At 42.4% G+C, this 18,238-nt stretch overlaps 1 protein-coding gene across 1 annotated transcript in view; it reads right to left on the reverse strand.

The window, feature by feature from the left end:
• Nucleotides 1-587: 587 nt before the first annotated feature.
• The window catches only part of LOC142784782 (glutamate receptor ionotropic, kainate 3-like), a 69,028-nt gene continuing 51,377 nt past the window's right edge, over nucleotides 588-18,238 (reverse strand). The window contains exons 2-4 of the mRNA XM_075883282.1: nucleotides 11,290-11,511; nucleotides 3,457-3,668; nucleotides 588-686 (exon numbers count right to left, since the gene is read on the reverse strand). Of these exons, the coding sequence (XP_075739397.1) occupies nucleotides 588-686; nucleotides 3,457-3,668; nucleotides 11,290-11,511 (533 nt within the window). The remainder of the gene's footprint in view (nucleotides 687-3,456; nucleotides 3,669-11,289; nucleotides 11,512-18,238) is intronic.

The raw sequence follows: 18,238 nt of genomic DNA on the forward strand, positions 1-18,238 counted from the left end.
GTCTGAACAGCTGCGTCGCGTGCAATGAAAGCTTTACAGTGCGTGCGCGGTGGGCACAGCAAGCGTAACGATGAAAAAAAAGATAAAGAAAGAGGAGAGAGCCACAGTGTGGGCTTGGCCTGGTATGGGTCGGCGCCAGCGCGGCGGAACTGCAGTGCTAGATAACGCCAGTGGCGATGCGCTCACGGATAGTTCGTAGCTTGCATGGTGCCATTTCTTTCCGTTGTGTGGTGACCAGCCTTTTTGAATTGCTATGCGGTGTCATGTGTTTGTGTTGGCAGCTTGACTGTGTTCACCACGCTTCAGCGGTGTCATATGTGTGTGTTGTGTTGGCAGCTAGACTGTAACCACCATCCTTCAGCCGTGTCACGTGTGTGTGCATTGTCTGCAGCCAGACTGTGTTCACCACGCTTCAGCGGTGTCGTGTGGGTGTGCTGTGTTGGCAGTTTGACTGGGTTCCCCACGCTGCAGTACGTGAACGATGCTTGGTGACGGCAACACAACACATTCCTTTCGTGATGTTTCTCAGGCCTCGAGCGGACCTGTCACCGCGACTACAAAATTAAGATGATGTGCACGCTGCATGCTCAGAAGTGCTGAGAACCCGAACGGTAAATAATGCTCTTGTTTTCAATGTCCTCGTCGTTGTTGTAACTCGGGTGCTTGCAGGTATTGTTCTTCACTCTCTGTTGCAAAAAAGAGAGATTTAAAAAGCAAAAAGAAAGAAAAGGACATTACGCGAACATAGCAACACTGGGCGGGACCCGATGCGCGTGTCAAGACTACTGCGAGGGCAGTACTTAATGCTTCATACGGCCACTCAATTGACACGCATGCGCACTTTCTCGAATATATTTTGTGCGATATGATTCCTTTCAGCAAACCACAATTGAAGCGAAGTTGTTTGTTGAAGTACTCAAGTGAAATACCTACTTTGTTGCGCCTACTTTGGTCACACGGCCTCTACACCGATTTTTCTTTTCATTTGACTCTCTATCAATAATTGATTGCCTTGTGTTCATTCTGTGTTGACTTGTGCTCGATATTACCGTGTTTCATGACCATGAGCCCGCGTTTCCCAGCGCTTACAGTTGATACAGAAATGAACTATTCTGGAAGTTCTTGCTCCGCCACGAACGATTTGTAGGAATCAATTGTTTTTGTAAGAAAAGAACCTATCATAAAACAATGATGAACAGTGTACGCTAGCCATCATACCTTGTTGTTTTACGCTGCGTTAGGAATTGGTGAAGAACATCAACTAGTGGACCTGAACAAATGTGCCTAGAATATAATGTACACGTGGCTATGTTATTACACACACGCATACCGTTCTTTGTATACTTATTCCGACAATGAACCATTGCGTGCGACGGCTTACGCACCTTTCGAGTTTGAATTCGCAGCTGCTGCTCAAAAGAAATCACATCTATAAAAAGCAGAGCAAATGCACGCTTCCCCAAATGCACGGGCTGCCCTGGGAAGTCTGCACTGGGTGAACATAAAGTTAAACAAGTTACCAGTGGTTATCCGGTCTACGTGCTGCGCGCCCGGCTCATGTTCATTTATCTTCCTTGATTTAAACTACACACACACACACACACACACACACACACACACATATATATATATATATATATATATATATATATATATATATATATATATATATATGTGTGTGTGTGCGTGTGTGTGTGTGTGTGTGTGTTTATATATACAATATTTTTATCCTCGGTTCTTTATTTGAATTAAAATCCCGGCTAAGCGCCGTGAAGTCTACATCGAAGGCCATTTAAAATAGGGCCGCAGTCTCTGGGCAACGAACTGATTCGAAACAGTCATAATTTGACTGGCTTTGCTGCTTGCAAGCGTGTGTTATAGCTAGCATATTGACCCGCTACGGTGATCTATAGGCTGAGGCAATCGGCTGCCGGTCTTCACGGGATTGAATTCCAACCACCACAGCCGCATTTTCAAGCGAGGCAAATATGCTTTAGGCTCATGTGCTTTGATTTAGGCGCACGTTTGTAACCTCTGGTAATCTAAATTTTGGGGGCCCTCTACTATCTATCAACATCATCATATCTAAGATATGATGGTGTTGGGCCGTTAAACCTCAACAATCGTTATTTTACCAGGATTTGACTAAGAATGTGCCTGACTTCTGAAACGTCCTGTGCAAGAAACATTTTTCTTTATTTGAAAATCGTGTGTGAAAGCGACATGTTTCAACCCTTCGTTATATTCATTAGCAACAGTGAGTGAAAATGAGCCTTCATAGATAAGCAATTCAGCTGCTCAGACGGAGTGTAATACCTATTTTTGTGACCGGCAGTGTCTCGTCGCACATGTTGACAGTCATTTATCCGGTTACATAAGGCCTAATCGTGGCGAATGCATGAGCGAGCCGATATATATAGTGAAACACAGAACTGCGTTTTCCCGATGAGAGACCGACGAACTATTACAACAAAGAAAATGAAGTATTCTGATTGCAAGCATACATTAGCTTGTTTCATTTAAAACAACGATGCCCTTTATTGTGGGCAATTTACGGTAAGCATATATGGCAGCATATTTGTTCACGGTGATCTGAAAGTGCTGAAATTTTTCGTGGAAACACGTAGGCAGGCTGCCGATGAGTATTCGCCAACAAAAAGAAAAGAAAATAAATTGGCCCCAATCAACACGTTACACTGTAAATGCCATCAAAAGACGATAGTCTTGCGTCTGGAGAGAGTGAACAAAACGTTTATTTGATGTTCTGCGCAAGAAAATCGGTGAAATGTATTCTGCAGGCACTGCGTTAGAGTGCCTCGAGCGTTTGGCGGAGGCGAACAAGCGCATCTAGGCACGCTGGGCACAAGTGCCATCTAGCAGTTATTTTCGAAAACGAAGGCGTGCGTGACCGCGGAGAAAGATGCGCTCCAGTCTCGGAGGTGATAAGGTGTAGAACTCAAAGCGACGGGCAGGTGCCACAACCGTGACGTCGTAGCAAAGCGTTGAAAACACCTTTCTGAGCATCGTGTTGCACTGTAAGCGCTGCGCGATAAACGCTACATTCCTTAGAGTTACTTGTGTATGCCTCTTCTAGTATAAAGGCAGAGATACAAAATGTCGAAGCGTTGTGGTGGCGCCTCAGGTATGCGCAATAATTGTTTTTAATTGACAATCGCGCAACTATGAACGCTAAACATTGAGCAATATTGGTGGGTGCTGCGGATGGGGTTGGCGGTTTGGTGCCGTTTAAAGTATCGTTAGATTGGACACACGGACAGACAGACAGACAGACAGACAGACAGACAGACAGACAGACAGACAGACAGACAGACAGATCAAAATTTTTCCGTCGAAGATCCCCAAGAAAGAATATCATCTTTAAAAATATGCGATGCTGCGCTCACCCTCTGGCTTTTCGTACACAATCGTGAAACGCTTCCAACGTTGAGCTTTCACCAAATCATGGAGTGCCCTGTCCAACTCGCTGTGAGGAGGAGCCATGCTAACAGACACCGACGTCATGTCGACGCCGGCATTGGGCTGAAATTCCCGAGACAAGAAGATATGTGGCACACGCTGTCCAGCGCAAGCGCTGCCGACCAGCGACGCCGCTTCTGGCTTCCGTGGTCCCAGCACTGCTACAACGCCTTTCTCCAGGAGACTGCACACTGCCCCGAGAAAACGAATAAACATAATTGGCAGCATGTAATTGTCGTATGAGACATTCCTAAACTCAGGTTAACATGTCGTACATTGGACTATAGAGATGTTGACGAGAGTCGTCTTACGAGATCGTTCCCCTAACCACACTGAGCTGGCATAAGACGGCTCCATGTGATTAAGCTTCGAACGATTGGCAGTTTAGCTGGCATTCACTTGAAGCGCAGCCTTGAAGAAATTGCCTCAATGCGAGTCGTTCGTCATTAGAGGGCGCGCCAAAACTAATCTACATCAAATTTCGCGTTAGCCCCCAAAAACCACGTTAATTCTTTCCCAAATATAGCGTCACATCCACTGTATTTCTTGTTCCACCGGAAGGGTTCACTCCTCAAACATATGGTGCTAAGACTTATTAGCAGCTATTGAGTCACCATTTGTATGGTCTTCTTTGGAAGCTTCTTTATCGGTAACATTCACCTTCTGTTTTGTTGTGTATTGCAATGTGTCAAAAATTTGAACATGACAATGTTCATGATTCATTCGAACGCAAGAATGAACAAATCACGACAATGTATGTATCTGTGTGTACATTACGGGAATCACTAATTCTACTGACACACTATGAGTAAACCTCTCTTCTCTACGAAGTCGTGGAGTGCTCAGAGAAGAAAAAAAATACTTTTTCCCCACTGAAATGAGGACCACACTATGAAAGTCTTTCATATAATTGGGCCACTTCTTTTTTTAATTTTTATAGACGTCATTGCCAAATATATTCCAGTTTCTATTGAAATATTTGCAGAAGATTGCATTCTTTATCAGGAAATACGTTGTGCAGACGACCAGGTTCTTTTAAACGCAGCGTTAAAAAAATATCTTCTTGGTGTGCAGTGTGGCAAATGAAGATTAATGAAAAGAAAACGGTAGCTATGACCGTTACGCGCAAGCTGCTTCCTTTGAAACACTTAGATTCCGTCAATGGTCAAAAACTATCGTTTGTTAAAACTTATAAATATTTAAGGGTTGTATTAAGTGCAGATTTTAGGTGGAATGAGCATGTTGCCTACATTGAAAAGAAAGCTTTACAGAAACTAGCATTTTTAAGACGTTCTTTGCGCAAATCTACCCCAAAATTAAAATCAATTGCGTATAAAACTTTTATCCGTCCAATCCTCGAGTATTCATCTGTGGTTTGGGACCCTCACAGCCAAGTAAATATTAAAACACTTGAAATGATTCTAAGAAAAGCAATTCGATTTGTATGTAATCGCTACAGCGCTCTGACGTCACCCAGTGAACTGTTAAAAAAAGCTGACTTGGATACATTGCAGGCAAGACGGCAACATAATCGATTGAGGTACATGTTTCTACTTTACCACGACAAGCTACGCATAGTCATGCACGCGTACATAAAAACGTTTCACCGCCGATCAACTCGTTCCAAGAATAAAAAAAAACTGAAGGAATATTCCTGTCAAACAAAAGCCTTTAAAAACACTTTTTTTCCGCGCGCTGTCACTAACTGGAATGCTCTTTCTGCGGATCTGGTGAACTGCGAAACTGTTCAGTCATTCATGGAAAAACCTAAACACCAGCAACCCACTTGACTTTGATCTTTTTTTGCGCTTCGCCCTCTATTTTTCCACTGCGCATCCTGAACATGCTTCATTTATGTTCTACTTTTATCAATTTTTCATATCAATGCGTTGTATTTTTGAAATGTTGCCGATTTTTGAACCATTATATAATATTTGTTTCTTAGTTCTGTATGAGCAGGTGTTTGTCGTCATAGTTTTTTTTGTACGTGTACGCGTAAACCACAACAATTGTGTAAGTACTGGCGTTTTACTTTGATGCACTAGTTCTTCATGGTGTAGTTCTACGTGACGTGTTTCTTTTCCTGTTGTATCTTCATATTTGTTTCCTTTCTTGTATCACCCACCCCTGCCTAAGGCCTCATATGTGAGGCTGGCAGAAATTCTGAAATAAATGGAAATAAATAAACCAGAAGCCAGGAATATTCTTTCAAAGTATAAAATATACCTTAATACGAGGCGCAAGAGGCTGCAAGATGTGCAACTTGTATTTGCTTAAAAATTTTTTTGCCTCAGCAAGTTGCTGCAAGATTTGGGAAGTTCATCAACACGAGACGGTACGAAAAAACAAAAGCAACGGGACTTTTTGCAGTAGTTCCTTCATCCCATCGTTTCTTCTGGTGAACTTCGCAGAAGCACAGTGGTAGTATTGATAGCCATCTAAACAAAATATCTCAGCACCGTCACGAATGACACGGCCATAATAAAGCTGCTTTGTGATGCCGCAGTAAATACTGTCGTAAATCTTTAGAAAATAACCGCTGAAGAGCGGCTATGGCAGCAAAATCAATAATACGATCATACGGCCTCCTGTTTCGCCAAACTTGCGAGACTCAACTGAGGAGCAATTGAAGTGCAGACACCCTTTTGTGGGGCAGGTCTCAATTACTGGGCCTAGCTCACACGTATCGCATTTGCAAGCGCCGACGTCAGCATTGGTCTTCAAAGTGCAATTTACTTGCCATAGACGTTGCCCCTTTTTATATTCTCTTCAATTTAACCACGTCTAGAGAACACCATGGCACTGGGGCCAGCTGTGTACACCGTAGAACCGTTTTATAGATTTAGCAGCGAAGATATGAAAGGTACTGCAAGAAAAACATTTATTAGAGCTGATGTAGAGGGCTTTCATAGGTTGCAGCAATCCACACTTTTTTTTACACGAAAAATTGTTTGCCAGGGTCCACCGTGACATATTTCCGTCACTAAAAACAGGGCCGGGAAACAAGCACACTATCCTATGGAAAAAAAGATTTGCCGATCTCACGTACAGTGGGAATCGATGATATGCGAAGCACGAATGAGGAATGTTGATATGGGACTTTAAAATCCGCACAACGCTTCGAGGCGGACGTAAACTATGCCATTCATAACTTTTATGCCATGATTATCATCTTTGCGCCTGGCATTTTTTTCTTGGTCCATTCGCGTCACATAATAATAATTTTGCATTATGTGAGGCTAGCGAAACAACTGCGAGCGCGCTAATAGTGTAGCTTGTAGCCATGCTTTCATTGATACGCATGTCGTTATTATCATGTTTGGGCATGTCATTTATTTTCATAGCCCATTCACGTCATGTATTGCAAAATTTAGTAATGGTTAAGCTAGCCAAACGGCCGCGAGCGCATGAATAGAGTTGTATGTAGTCATGCTTTTTAATGACACGCACGCGATGATTTTCATGTTTGCACCAGTCTTATTTCTTCGACATCCATTCAATTCCTGCAATACAAAATTTCGTGTATCTGAAACCAGCAAAAGGACCGCCAGCACATCATAAGCATGGCATGTAGTCATGTTCTTATATGACACGCATATCCTGAATATCATGTTTACACCAGTCATATACCTTCATCATCCATTTACGTCACGTAATACCGAATTTGGTGCATGCTAAATACTGAAACTATCACTAGCGCATCTTGAGCGTGACATGTAGTCATGTTCTTACATGACACGAATGTCATGTATATCATTTTTACACTAGTCATATTTATGTATCAATCATTCACATCACGTAATACCAAATTTGGTGTATGTGAAGCTATGGAAACAGCCACGAGCCCATCATGAGCGTAGTATCTAGTCATGCTCTTTCATGACACACATCACGATTATCATGCCTGCACCCGCTTTATACCTTCGACATCCATTCACTTCCCGCAATACCGAATTTGGAGTATGTTAAGCCAGCGAAAGGACCACGAGCGCATTATGAGCGAGGCATGTAGTCATGTTCTTACATGACACGCATGTCATGATTTCAACGTGAAGGCGTGTCATTTGTATTCGTCTTGGAGTCATGTCATACTATACCAGTTTTGCTACATATCATGTGAACAAAAGCACCGGAGGAGCAGCAAGACCATGACATGTAGATCATGACATTCATGATAAACATGTCCTGACGATTATGTTGTGACTAGCACTTATGCATTTTGTATCGTCATGTTATGCCATATCAATTTTGGTATATATCTCATTATCCAAACAGTCACGAGAGCTAAAAGTAGTATGCGGATAGATAGATAGATAGATAGATAGATAGATAGATAGATAGATAGATAGATACGGACAAACTCGCCGAATTTCGCTAAGAAATGCTTCGCATTTAAAACAAAATTTTGTCAATTTCTGTCGAACACATGACTTCGCGATCCATGACAATATATGCCTGGCACGCTATCCACTGGGCTACGGTAACAAACCTGTATTTTATGTTTCACATCCTCCTCTTGAAGTGCTCTTGGTCGCGGGCCCCGCCGCGGTGGTCTAGTGGCTAAGGAACTTGGCTGCAGACGTGCAACCTGCGGGAGCGAATCTCGTTGGCGGCTGCTGCAATATTGATGGAGGCGAAAACGCTGTGGGCCCGTGTGCTCAGATTTGGGTGCATAATTAGGAACCCCAGGTGGTCGAAATTTCCGAAGTCCTCCGCTACTGTGTCTGCCACAATCAGATGGTGGCTTTGGGGCGTTAAAACCTTCATATCAATCAATCAATCAATCAATTAACCAATCAATCAACTTTTAAATCTCTTCATTAAGGGGTGCTGTCGCCCTTTAGGAGCGATAACGTGAACTAGTTCATCATGTCCGGAGCTTCCTAGCTCATGCAACGTGTCTTATCTATGCGTCTTTCCCGTACGGCACATTTCTTAACGGGGAACAACTGCAATATTTTTCAATGCCTTAAGCAACCACGAGGTGGCGACCTTATACCAATCGTTGGCCTCGTTTTCACAAAACTGGTTGAGCATTTTTCCGTATTTTTTTCACACGAAAGGCGAAAGAATAATTGCAACAAATTGTAACGCCAAGCTCAAAACGGCAACTGGGTCGGAACTTCAAGTGTGCTCCTCTTCTTGGAGCTCCTTAAAGTGCTCCGAGACGCGAGACGTGAGTATGCAAAGAGGTGGTGTAGATGGCGCTGGCGACGCTAAACCGCAACATCGTGTCTCTAAATAATGCTCTTCATTAAATAAATGCGGGCGCTTTTCGTGTAGGCTATTTTAAGTGTCTGCTAGCTTCAAAGGGAAACCGAATGGAACGAGTGAACGAACGAACGATACGCTGCTAACCACGACTAAACCAACCCGCAGGCGACCTTGCGCTTAACGCCCTGTTTAAAAAACAGCATTTTCAGGTGGCACAGCCTGTTTAATCAGTATACCAATCTTTCGTTTTGCTCTGTTTCTAATGCCAGAGCGAAACTTTTTCACAAGTCGGCCCACGACAGCCTTTTTCAGTGTCCTTCGTTGTTACAAGATTCCTGATGCAGGGGCGTTCAGAACTACCACAAACCAACGCAAAAAAAAACACCAGCGATAATAAGCACTGATATAGTAGAAGCAAGTTATATGCTTCATTTCATCCCTGCACATTTTAGATAGGAAGTAGCTTAGGGTCGAGATCCATCCGGTGTGCTGCGTGACCACCCCACTTGCGCATGTGCGTCCCTCTCTCTTTCTCTGCTCTCCTACGTTTCTCCATCTTCCGCCTCACAATGCCGACGCATGGGAGCACCTGCTAACCAACGCTCACTGTCTTGTCTTCTCCTTTTGGCACTCTTCGCTGCGGCGATTATACGTCCTTGCGCCTGTGTGTCCCCTCCTCCCCCTCTCTATCCTCTCCTACGCGCCCCCTCTCTCGGGACGCAACGCCGACGCAGGCAGCGTCTACTAGCGAGTTCCTTGATCGAAAAAACTGACTGTTCGCGCTCCACAACAGTTCACGCATCACTCCGTATTTATAGGCACTGCATCTTGATCTCCAATGTACGGTGATAAATTTCTCGTGTGCTTTGCTAAACAATAAAAATTTGCAGCATGCGAGTTGGAAATAGCGGACAGCGGGTCTGTGTGACCAATCCGAGTCTTCTGTCTCTCATAGCACATTGTCAGCGATTGGAATATTTCAGTTGGAAACACTGGTTCATCAGTGCGTGTTTTACGCTTCCATAGGTTGCTCTCCTGCGCGACGCTTCAATGATCGTCCGCGTCAATGTCGCCACCAGTGTAATTCCACTGGTTCACATCTACTCATTGTTCTATTCAGTGGGAGATTGTGTAATCTTTTTTCTTTCATTTAACACCTGCCGGAAACAGCCCTTAGGCACTCGCACTGTCTCAGGTGTACGTCCTTCACTGCGCTGTTTTTTTTCCAGAGACCTAACAATGTTTGTAAACAGCGCTTTGCTCCAGCGACATACTGAGCAGCTTGTAACGTCGTGCTACAAATTCCTCAGAATGCCGCCAAGCTGCAAAGCTGGATCCGAGTTCAGAGGCAGCTTTGAAGCTACTGTGCCATGCAGTAGTCTCGTGATCATGGCGAGCATCGAGCTGGACGGACCTTACGCGTCCAGGCGTCACTACAAATGCCTCAATGTGTCGACGGTTCATACCACTGTTTACGAACATGGAATAGGTTTATATGAGGTCCCACTTGAATCTCTAAAAAGGAAGTCACAGAATCAGCCCGGTGCTCAGTAATCAATATGAAGGGGAAAGTGTGTCGATAAAGCAGGGGCGGTATTTTGTAAGCGTTCTGCCGCGGGTGGTATAAAACAGAGGGATGAAAGGGAGACACACGGAATTGGTTGAAGCCATCCTGATGGTCAGGGCTTGAGAATAGCCACAGAAAGCGCATAGAACGGGTCGAGGCCCCGTTTTATCGCTAGTACGGAGAAGAAACGGTCTCTTGGATTACGCCAATTCTATTGAAACGTATAAGCTCCAACGCAGATAATCAGTTTAGCTCTGTTTTGAGCCTGGCTAACTCCAATCTCGTGCTACCCATGTTGAAAAACACCGAACCAAATTGTGACATCAACGTGCGCACAAAACATCACAACAAGTAAATTCTTAAGGCCATCCCGCTCTGTAATCTCAAACTTTGAAAGAAATGCCTGTCAATATATATGTAGAACTGTATAATTTGTATATATCTTCATGCATTGAAAGCGTTTCTGCATTCTTTCGGCTCGCCTGTTGGCTGTTTGCGCTCACGTCATTTTGTTTGATCTCTCTCACTTTCTTCCTAAAACGCTTACAAAACAGTACCCCGGGGAGGTGGTCTTTTGCTGCCCTGAGAAGTGTAAACAAAGGATTCCTTACGTCGTGGTCGCCCTATAGGCTCTGATAGTGCGATGTTGCTTAAAGGGACACTAAAGTCAAATAACAATTTATGTCAGAGGGAAATCTCAATGCATGACAACAACTAAAATGACAATATTGTCAACAACAATGCCCTACTTACTAAGAAATTAGGTAAATTTAACAGTGCATAAATGGACGCACACAATCGATGCATCACGTGGCGTGCAGACATGAAGTGTGCGTACAAAGCTAATATTTATTCCGTCTTAGTGAAATGTATCTGCACGTAGACAACGTATATGCGACTGTGCTTTCACTTCTTTCATCGCTCTTGGTTCATTCGACACGCCTCTTTTGAGATTGCAATGTATGTTAAGAGTAGTGGCAGGCTGTTTAGCCTGTTATTGCAGTAAACTTAGTGATGCTACGGGCATTCACCTTTCTTTGCCGATTGGAAGGTGTCTTCCGGATCAAGTCTCTCAATGGCCAGGCTGAGGTGTGGTGCTCTGCTAGAAGAGTCAGCCAACTCGTGTGCGCCTGTGTTACCAGTCATTGAAGTTGACTTCTCTCCATCGTCGCTGGCGTTCAGGTTGACTCGGTCGAGCATTTGCCACAGGAGCTTCTCTTCTTCAGATGAGCCGGCGTGGTCGTACACGACACCTGTGCACAAAACAATCATAATGATTGTTGAGGCTTTGCGTTCAAAGATCACATTGTCATTATCAGGAACGCCGTGGTGAAGGAACTCTATGAATTCTGTCCATCTTGAATGTTTTACCATGCATATACATTGAAGTAAAAAGACCTCTACCACTCCGCTCTCAATCTAAACGTGGTTGCCATAACTGGCGTTTTATACCCCAACCTTTGCGTCAGCATTCGAACACCATAAACACAAGACCACCGAGGTGGATGTGAACTGATTGACATTGAAGTTCTTTTCACCGGAAAAAAAGAGGGAAGGAGGCCACAAATAGTTGGTTTAACAACAAATAATGCACATGATTCGCTTGGAATAAAAACTCGACTGCGTAAGCTGCTTCATAAAGTAGGCCATCGCATCTAATATATTAACAGCGCAGTGCAAAACTCATAAAAGGAAACGATTTTTTTTATTTGCATCATGTATTCTCCCGAGCCTTAGTAATTTTAATGAAAGCAGAAACGTTATTGCAATGGAAATATGCCAGTTGATTCTTACAATATATAGATAGAAATTAAAGGCAGGTTTTCGTCTTATTTGAGGTGTAAGGATAAATTGGTACATCTATTACGCGTAATAAATTCCAGTGTCTGCAACTCCTGGAGCGGTTTTTTAATAATGAAAACGGAAGTGACTTATATCAGCGCTCGCAAATTTCTTTAAAGTTCAGCTATTTCTTTGCTAATGTTGGACTCCTATCTGCGCACAGATGAACTACCTATTCTTTGCAATAATTTAAACTTTCAGTTATATATTTGCGAGCTAGTTGTGTGCTTCCCAGTGAATTTTTACGATGTGTCTCTTCTGTTTTTGTTGTATATACGTTCGAATTGAAGTAAATTATACTGCATGTGTATGTGTCGATATTGAGGTAATTCAGCCAATGACCTCGGAAAAGCCGTTACTTGTGTTAGCTGAACGGCCGTCATGCATTTCACTGCGTTGTACAAAGCTCGAGGCAGGCCACGCTGATTAATCGTAAATGTCCTCATGTAGTGGATAAAGCACATGCGTAAACAAGCAGTTGTGTGTTGATTCCGTCGTTTCGTCAAGGGGGCTTGTGCTCCTCAATGTTGCTCAAGCCTTGAGAAAAAATGGCAACTGGTAGAAACGTCCACACGAGAACACAAGCCCTGTTTACGGATTTTTCAACTATCATTCTTCATTCAAGTGAGAAACGTGGCAGACTGTATAATTAGCTACTAGTATTGCGCGAACTGGAATAAAAATTCAATCAACAAGCTTCAGTGGGTTACGGCTTCAATGCCCCAACCATAGTTGAAAAAGCAAAAAAAAACATATCTTTCAGAATTTCGCCGCAAAATTAGAATATGAATGCATATAAAACAGACGACACATGAATAAACATACCAGAAAGTCGTGTCCCATCGGTGAAAATATAGCAAAATATCCACAAGAAGACAGTGTTGTTCACGCCTCAAAATGAAGCGATGCAAAAGCGAGAGCAATTGACACCTTAAAAACTTTATCGTCATCTCTTTTACTGAAAAAGTGCATTTGACTACCGAAATACGAAGCTCCAAGTCAAAATGTTATAGGTGACTAAAGAGAACACGTTATGGCTGCTTTTTTCACGTCTCAAAAGGCCTGAATCATGGAAATGTTTCCATTAGAGGTATGCCCAAGAATGTGTTCTTTGAATGAGATTTTCATCAATACAGACGTTGAGAGATTATGGCATATTTAAACATTATCTTTTTTTTTTCGCGCCACAAGATTTTCTTTTTGTTTATGCGTTCAAGGAGCTCAAAAAAAGGTCATTCATTATAAAACGCACGCTTTCTAGGACAGTGTTTCAGTAAACTTTATTTATGTGTTGTTTCTTCGAGTGGCTTGCTAACGGGAAATATTTTTATGCCTACTTTGCGCTTATTTTACTCACTGTACAGTTTACTCTGTGTACGTGATCACATGGTCAGACTTTTCGAAATATGTTTCGCCCCTACCGGGATGCCCACGTTGGTCAAGGAGGGGCAGAACGGCTTCGCATAAGGGTCCACATTTCGCCTCCATTGAAATTTATGCCAAAACTACCATCTAGTGTAAGCATAAAAGGGATCTCCCCAAAAATGTTGAAAATAGACTTTCCCAGGCAGTGAACCGGCAAATGTAGTGACAATTTATTCTATCGACGTACCAATGTAAGACATTCTCCATCGGCTTGAATGTTTACATGCCTCAGAGAGCATCGAGGTGTGGGTAGTATATCCGTTTCTCAGTTATATTTCAACACTGGAAACAAGGAGTATTTACTACTTGTTTCCAGGACATTTGACGGCTGCCCAGTCTTCGCTTTAGCTTTCGGACACTCAGCCTAGCGGCAACAGATGCTGCAGACAGCTTGCTAGAGCAAATACACCGCCTTGCCTCAACTCGTTCTAGGAAAGCACACAGGGTAATATTGAAGTATGACAGCCATCGTCGTGTCTCACGTGTTTCGCTTGAAAGGAGTCAGAAAAAAAATGAACCCATCCGCTCGGATTTCGGACTGTCATTCGTTTGTTATGGCGTGCGTATTATGATTTACAATATGGTACTTTATTCAGTTTATTTTTCGTTTCAGTGTATCACTCAGGAAGCATTGGATAAATTTAGAACACGCTTCCTCCAAAAATACAGCAAATCACCACCAGCTGTCTACACGTAGACAAAAGAATACAGTCAATCGTGCATGTTTATGTTTCAACATTGCATCTTTTTTCTGAAAGCACCGTGAGTCAGAAAATTTGAGGTGCGTGGATTTATTATTAGTATCTATAGTAGGTCAACGTTAGTCATATCTCATTGAAAGTATGTTTTTGTTTGTTCCAGCTTCAAGCTATAAACGTGGCATGATCGAGTTTGTTGCTCTGTAGGCGATGAAAAAAGATTTTTTGTGTTTTTCTCCATAAAGAAGCATTCATCAAATAAAATTAGTTTAAAAAATGGTGTTCCCGATACCCCTTAAAATAAAATCGCTGTGTAAGTATTTAGAGATTAATTCGTTTTCAGCAAGAATAGCCTATACAATAGTTAGTCCTTTGAACAGAAAATCAAATATTGGAGAACGCCGCTGAAGTATTCATCGGTTAAAAAAATCTAGTTTCGCATTTAAAGCACAGAAGGCGGAGAAAAAACACCAGGATGCTTTTATAAGTCCAAAAGCAATTTTTCTCTTCTTTCACTTATCGGGATTTTGTCAGTATTATTTTTCCTGACTTCAGTATGTGATATCTTTTTTTTAAACCTTTCAGTTTTTATTCGACATATCTCTACATTTCGTATCTAATACGTGACTGTCTCTCCTTTGAATGTGGCCCTCTACATTGACCAATTAGTGTAATTCTTCCACCAAATTTCTTAGACATTTTACGAAACAGACATAGAGGGGTGTCCGTACGAGTCTGTTTCGTTGGTTTCAAGAAAGTTCGCTGCAAGTAGTTGATCATGGAGTACTGACTAGCTCGAACACCCACTTTGTTGGACTCTACAAAGAAAATGTTCAACTACCTAAAAACAACATTATTCTTTACCTATAATTTGTTTTACTGACATTACGGCATGCTAAACTTCAGTGTAGGCGAAAACTTGAGCGTAAATCTTCCCTATGGCTATTTTTGAATAAGAAAAGACTAGTCAATACAGTCAAGACAAAGAGACAATAGTTAAGACAAATATTAAAAAGTAGCCAGGCTACTTCTTTTCATTGGGTGAAGATGCGATACCGCGTACAAGTACCAATATCAGTGGTAGTGCAATTCTGAAATATCCCCAAATAGATATTTTGTAGCAATATTTCTCATAGTAAATAGTCGGCGCTCGGCTGCTGACCGGAACGTCGTGAGTTCTATGTTGGCCGCAAGTCTCGCGTTTTGATGGAAGTGGAATGATAGAGGACCGCATGCTCTGCGGTGTAGTGGACGTTAAAGAACACCAGATGGTCCAAATTTTCATATCCCTCCACTACGGCGTCTTTCAAATTGATATCATGGTTCTGGGGCGTGATTATACTACGTAATATTGTTGTGGGTCTCGTTTATGCCATGATTTTGCAGCTTCATTAGCCCTGAGTCCCCCCCCCCCCTCTTTTTCGTACATTCACATTTGAACTATAACTTTCGAATTATAAAATGGAGTTTGAAGTTTACAGCAGCGCAGCATGTTTTTAGTAGCTTGCAAAGATATGAAAACATGCACCTTTTGTGCCACAAAAATGTATAATGGTGTTTTACACCATTACACATTAGACATTCATCAAACACCTTAAAGGTGTTAAAATGAAATACCACTGCTACTTAACTAAAATAGAAAAAAGTAAAGTGTTTTAGAGAGAAAATAAAAAAACATGTGTAAGAAAAATAAAGACAGCAAAATAACCAAGTTCAGCTTAAGGTAAACTAGCCGCAACTAAAAGCAAAAGAAGCATATATTCTCGTGAGTGGCAGAAACGAATTGAGGATTCAAAACGTGATGACTGCATTGATATTAGATTGGTGCACTACTAGCCACTCTGAGGCAAAAAAATGGAAATAATAAAAAGACCGCGCTAATAACTTTGCACTCGTTGCCCTGGGCTGCCGGCATGAAATAAAGTAGCGATATCGTTGATCATCTCTCCCCCCCTTCCTCATTTCTTTGTCTATGCCTGGTGCTTCTCATTAGCTACGGTGTCGTTAAGGCACAGGAAATAGAGCGAAGAAAGTACAAAATATTGGCATTGGCATGAAAAACTACCAGGCCTGCGCAAAACGCGCAGGTTTATCAGTATATGCAAATGAACGTTTTTACTCTCCCAAGTATTGCCGTAATCCCTCATCAAGCAGGCTTAAGTGACGTATCAGTGATGCCAGCTCAAGATCAACGCCTATTTGTTTTTATTAGACAAGCGGTTGCGTGTTTGCTTTTCAGGGCTGAATAATAATGTCCTGTGATGACAATGTTCTAGTTATGGACAGACAAAATTATTTGTGGGTTTTGCATTTTTACAGGCACAAACCCTTCAACCTCATAAACGTAAAAAAAGCAAAGAGAGGGCTGTAATAATCCCTGCTTTAGGGTTTTCTACCTCGGCAAGAGCAAAGCAGCGTTAAAATTCACTTCTAAGCTGAAAACAGTAGAATTTTCTGTTCTTAAATCAGGAAACACCTGAGACTTCTGCGCATAGCCATGGGGGTTATTACCGTTAGCTTCAAATCATCAAGATGACGTCTTTGCACGTGTGGGATGTTGTTACAAGTCTTCGTGCTATCCCGATAAAAAGGTTGTGCAGAGGGACACCATAGATATACTGTGTTCTGTTTCAATCCGAAGCACATACTGTTGTTCTGAGGAATTCTGACTATCCGTGAGAAGACACAGTATGTATGTATGTATGTATGTATGTATGTATGTATGTATGTATGTATGTATGTATGTATGTATGTATGTATGTATGTATGTATGTATGTATGTGTATGTGTGTATGTATGTATGTATGTATGTATGTACATTCTTTATGACTTATATATCATAATGAACAGAAGTTTGTTTCACAGGCACAATAGGAACGAGTAAATGTTCAATTGTGGCAACATCAGAAAGTCGACAAAGTTGCATTTTTGAGATTATGTCTGGGCAGCGCGAAACCAGTGGCATTGATTCTGCAGATAAGGTGGCTCGCACATAACATGAAGAAATCCATGCCATCCCAATTCCATTTTTTAAGGACAGACGTTTCCTGTCATTTTCGATGGCTGGACGTCGCGTCTGCCTAACGCAGTTGAACACGCCACCCGTAAGATGACAAGACTGCATTCACTGCAACTCCAGCCTCCTTCTTGACTGCGTCGAGGAAATTCTTCTCCTCTTTCTTGAATTTGGTTATCGCTTTCTCTCACGAAGGCAGACTGTGCGGCGTGTGAAGTCTGTGGTGCTGCAGGAAATATCAACCATCTACTATGTAATAACCTTGAATAGAACATGATAGGCATCCCCTAGCCAGCAGGGTGTTCCCGCTACCTCACACCAAGCTGATTAAAGATGAAACCTCAGCATTTCGGAGACTTGAATGTAACACGTACACGCAAGATATCTAGCAAAATTGAACCTACCCGACTCTTCACGGATACAAGAGCCCGACGTACGACGTGCGATACGCACAGGCACACGAGGGCTCACGACGCCTCGAACATGGCGATCGCTATGCCGTAACGCCCACACACAGTGCCTCCTCTCCAAAACGTGGGAGGCCAAGATTTCTAATGGAGTCCTCTACAGGCTTTTAAATACCACTCGTCACCAGAAAAGTGAATACGCCCAGAGGATTCCTGTAATGAGGGACCCTCTCAGCTAGGGTGGCCCAGAACTCACGAGCTCGGAAGACTGTTTCGAGATATTAAACCTATATTTTAATAATTCATTTTCGCGTCTTTGAAATGCTCAGTCTCTAAGCAGTTGACTCTTTTGCCCACGGACACACCGAAAACAACTCAAACTTGTACGCATTTCAAGGGTCATGTTTCATTGCTGTCCTAGAGTTCCATCACAAAATCTTAAATAGTCTGTGGAAGTCCCAGCGAAGAGGCATTCGTTTGTTACTTGGTGGTATTCAGCAACAATCTACTGTGTGATGTAATAGGTGGTTGTGTTAATGTTGCTTGATATATCTGCCCTTTTCATTTAATGGAATTTCAGTCATAAACTCAA

The sequence above is a fragment of the Rhipicephalus microplus genome, unplaced genomic scaffold (assembly GCF_043290135.1).
Source record: "Rhipicephalus microplus isolate Deutch F79 unplaced genomic scaffold, USDA_Rmic scaffold_15, whole genome shotgun sequence".
NCBI lineage: Eukaryota > Metazoa > Arthropoda > Arachnida > Ixodida > Ixodidae > Rhipicephalus > Rhipicephalus microplus.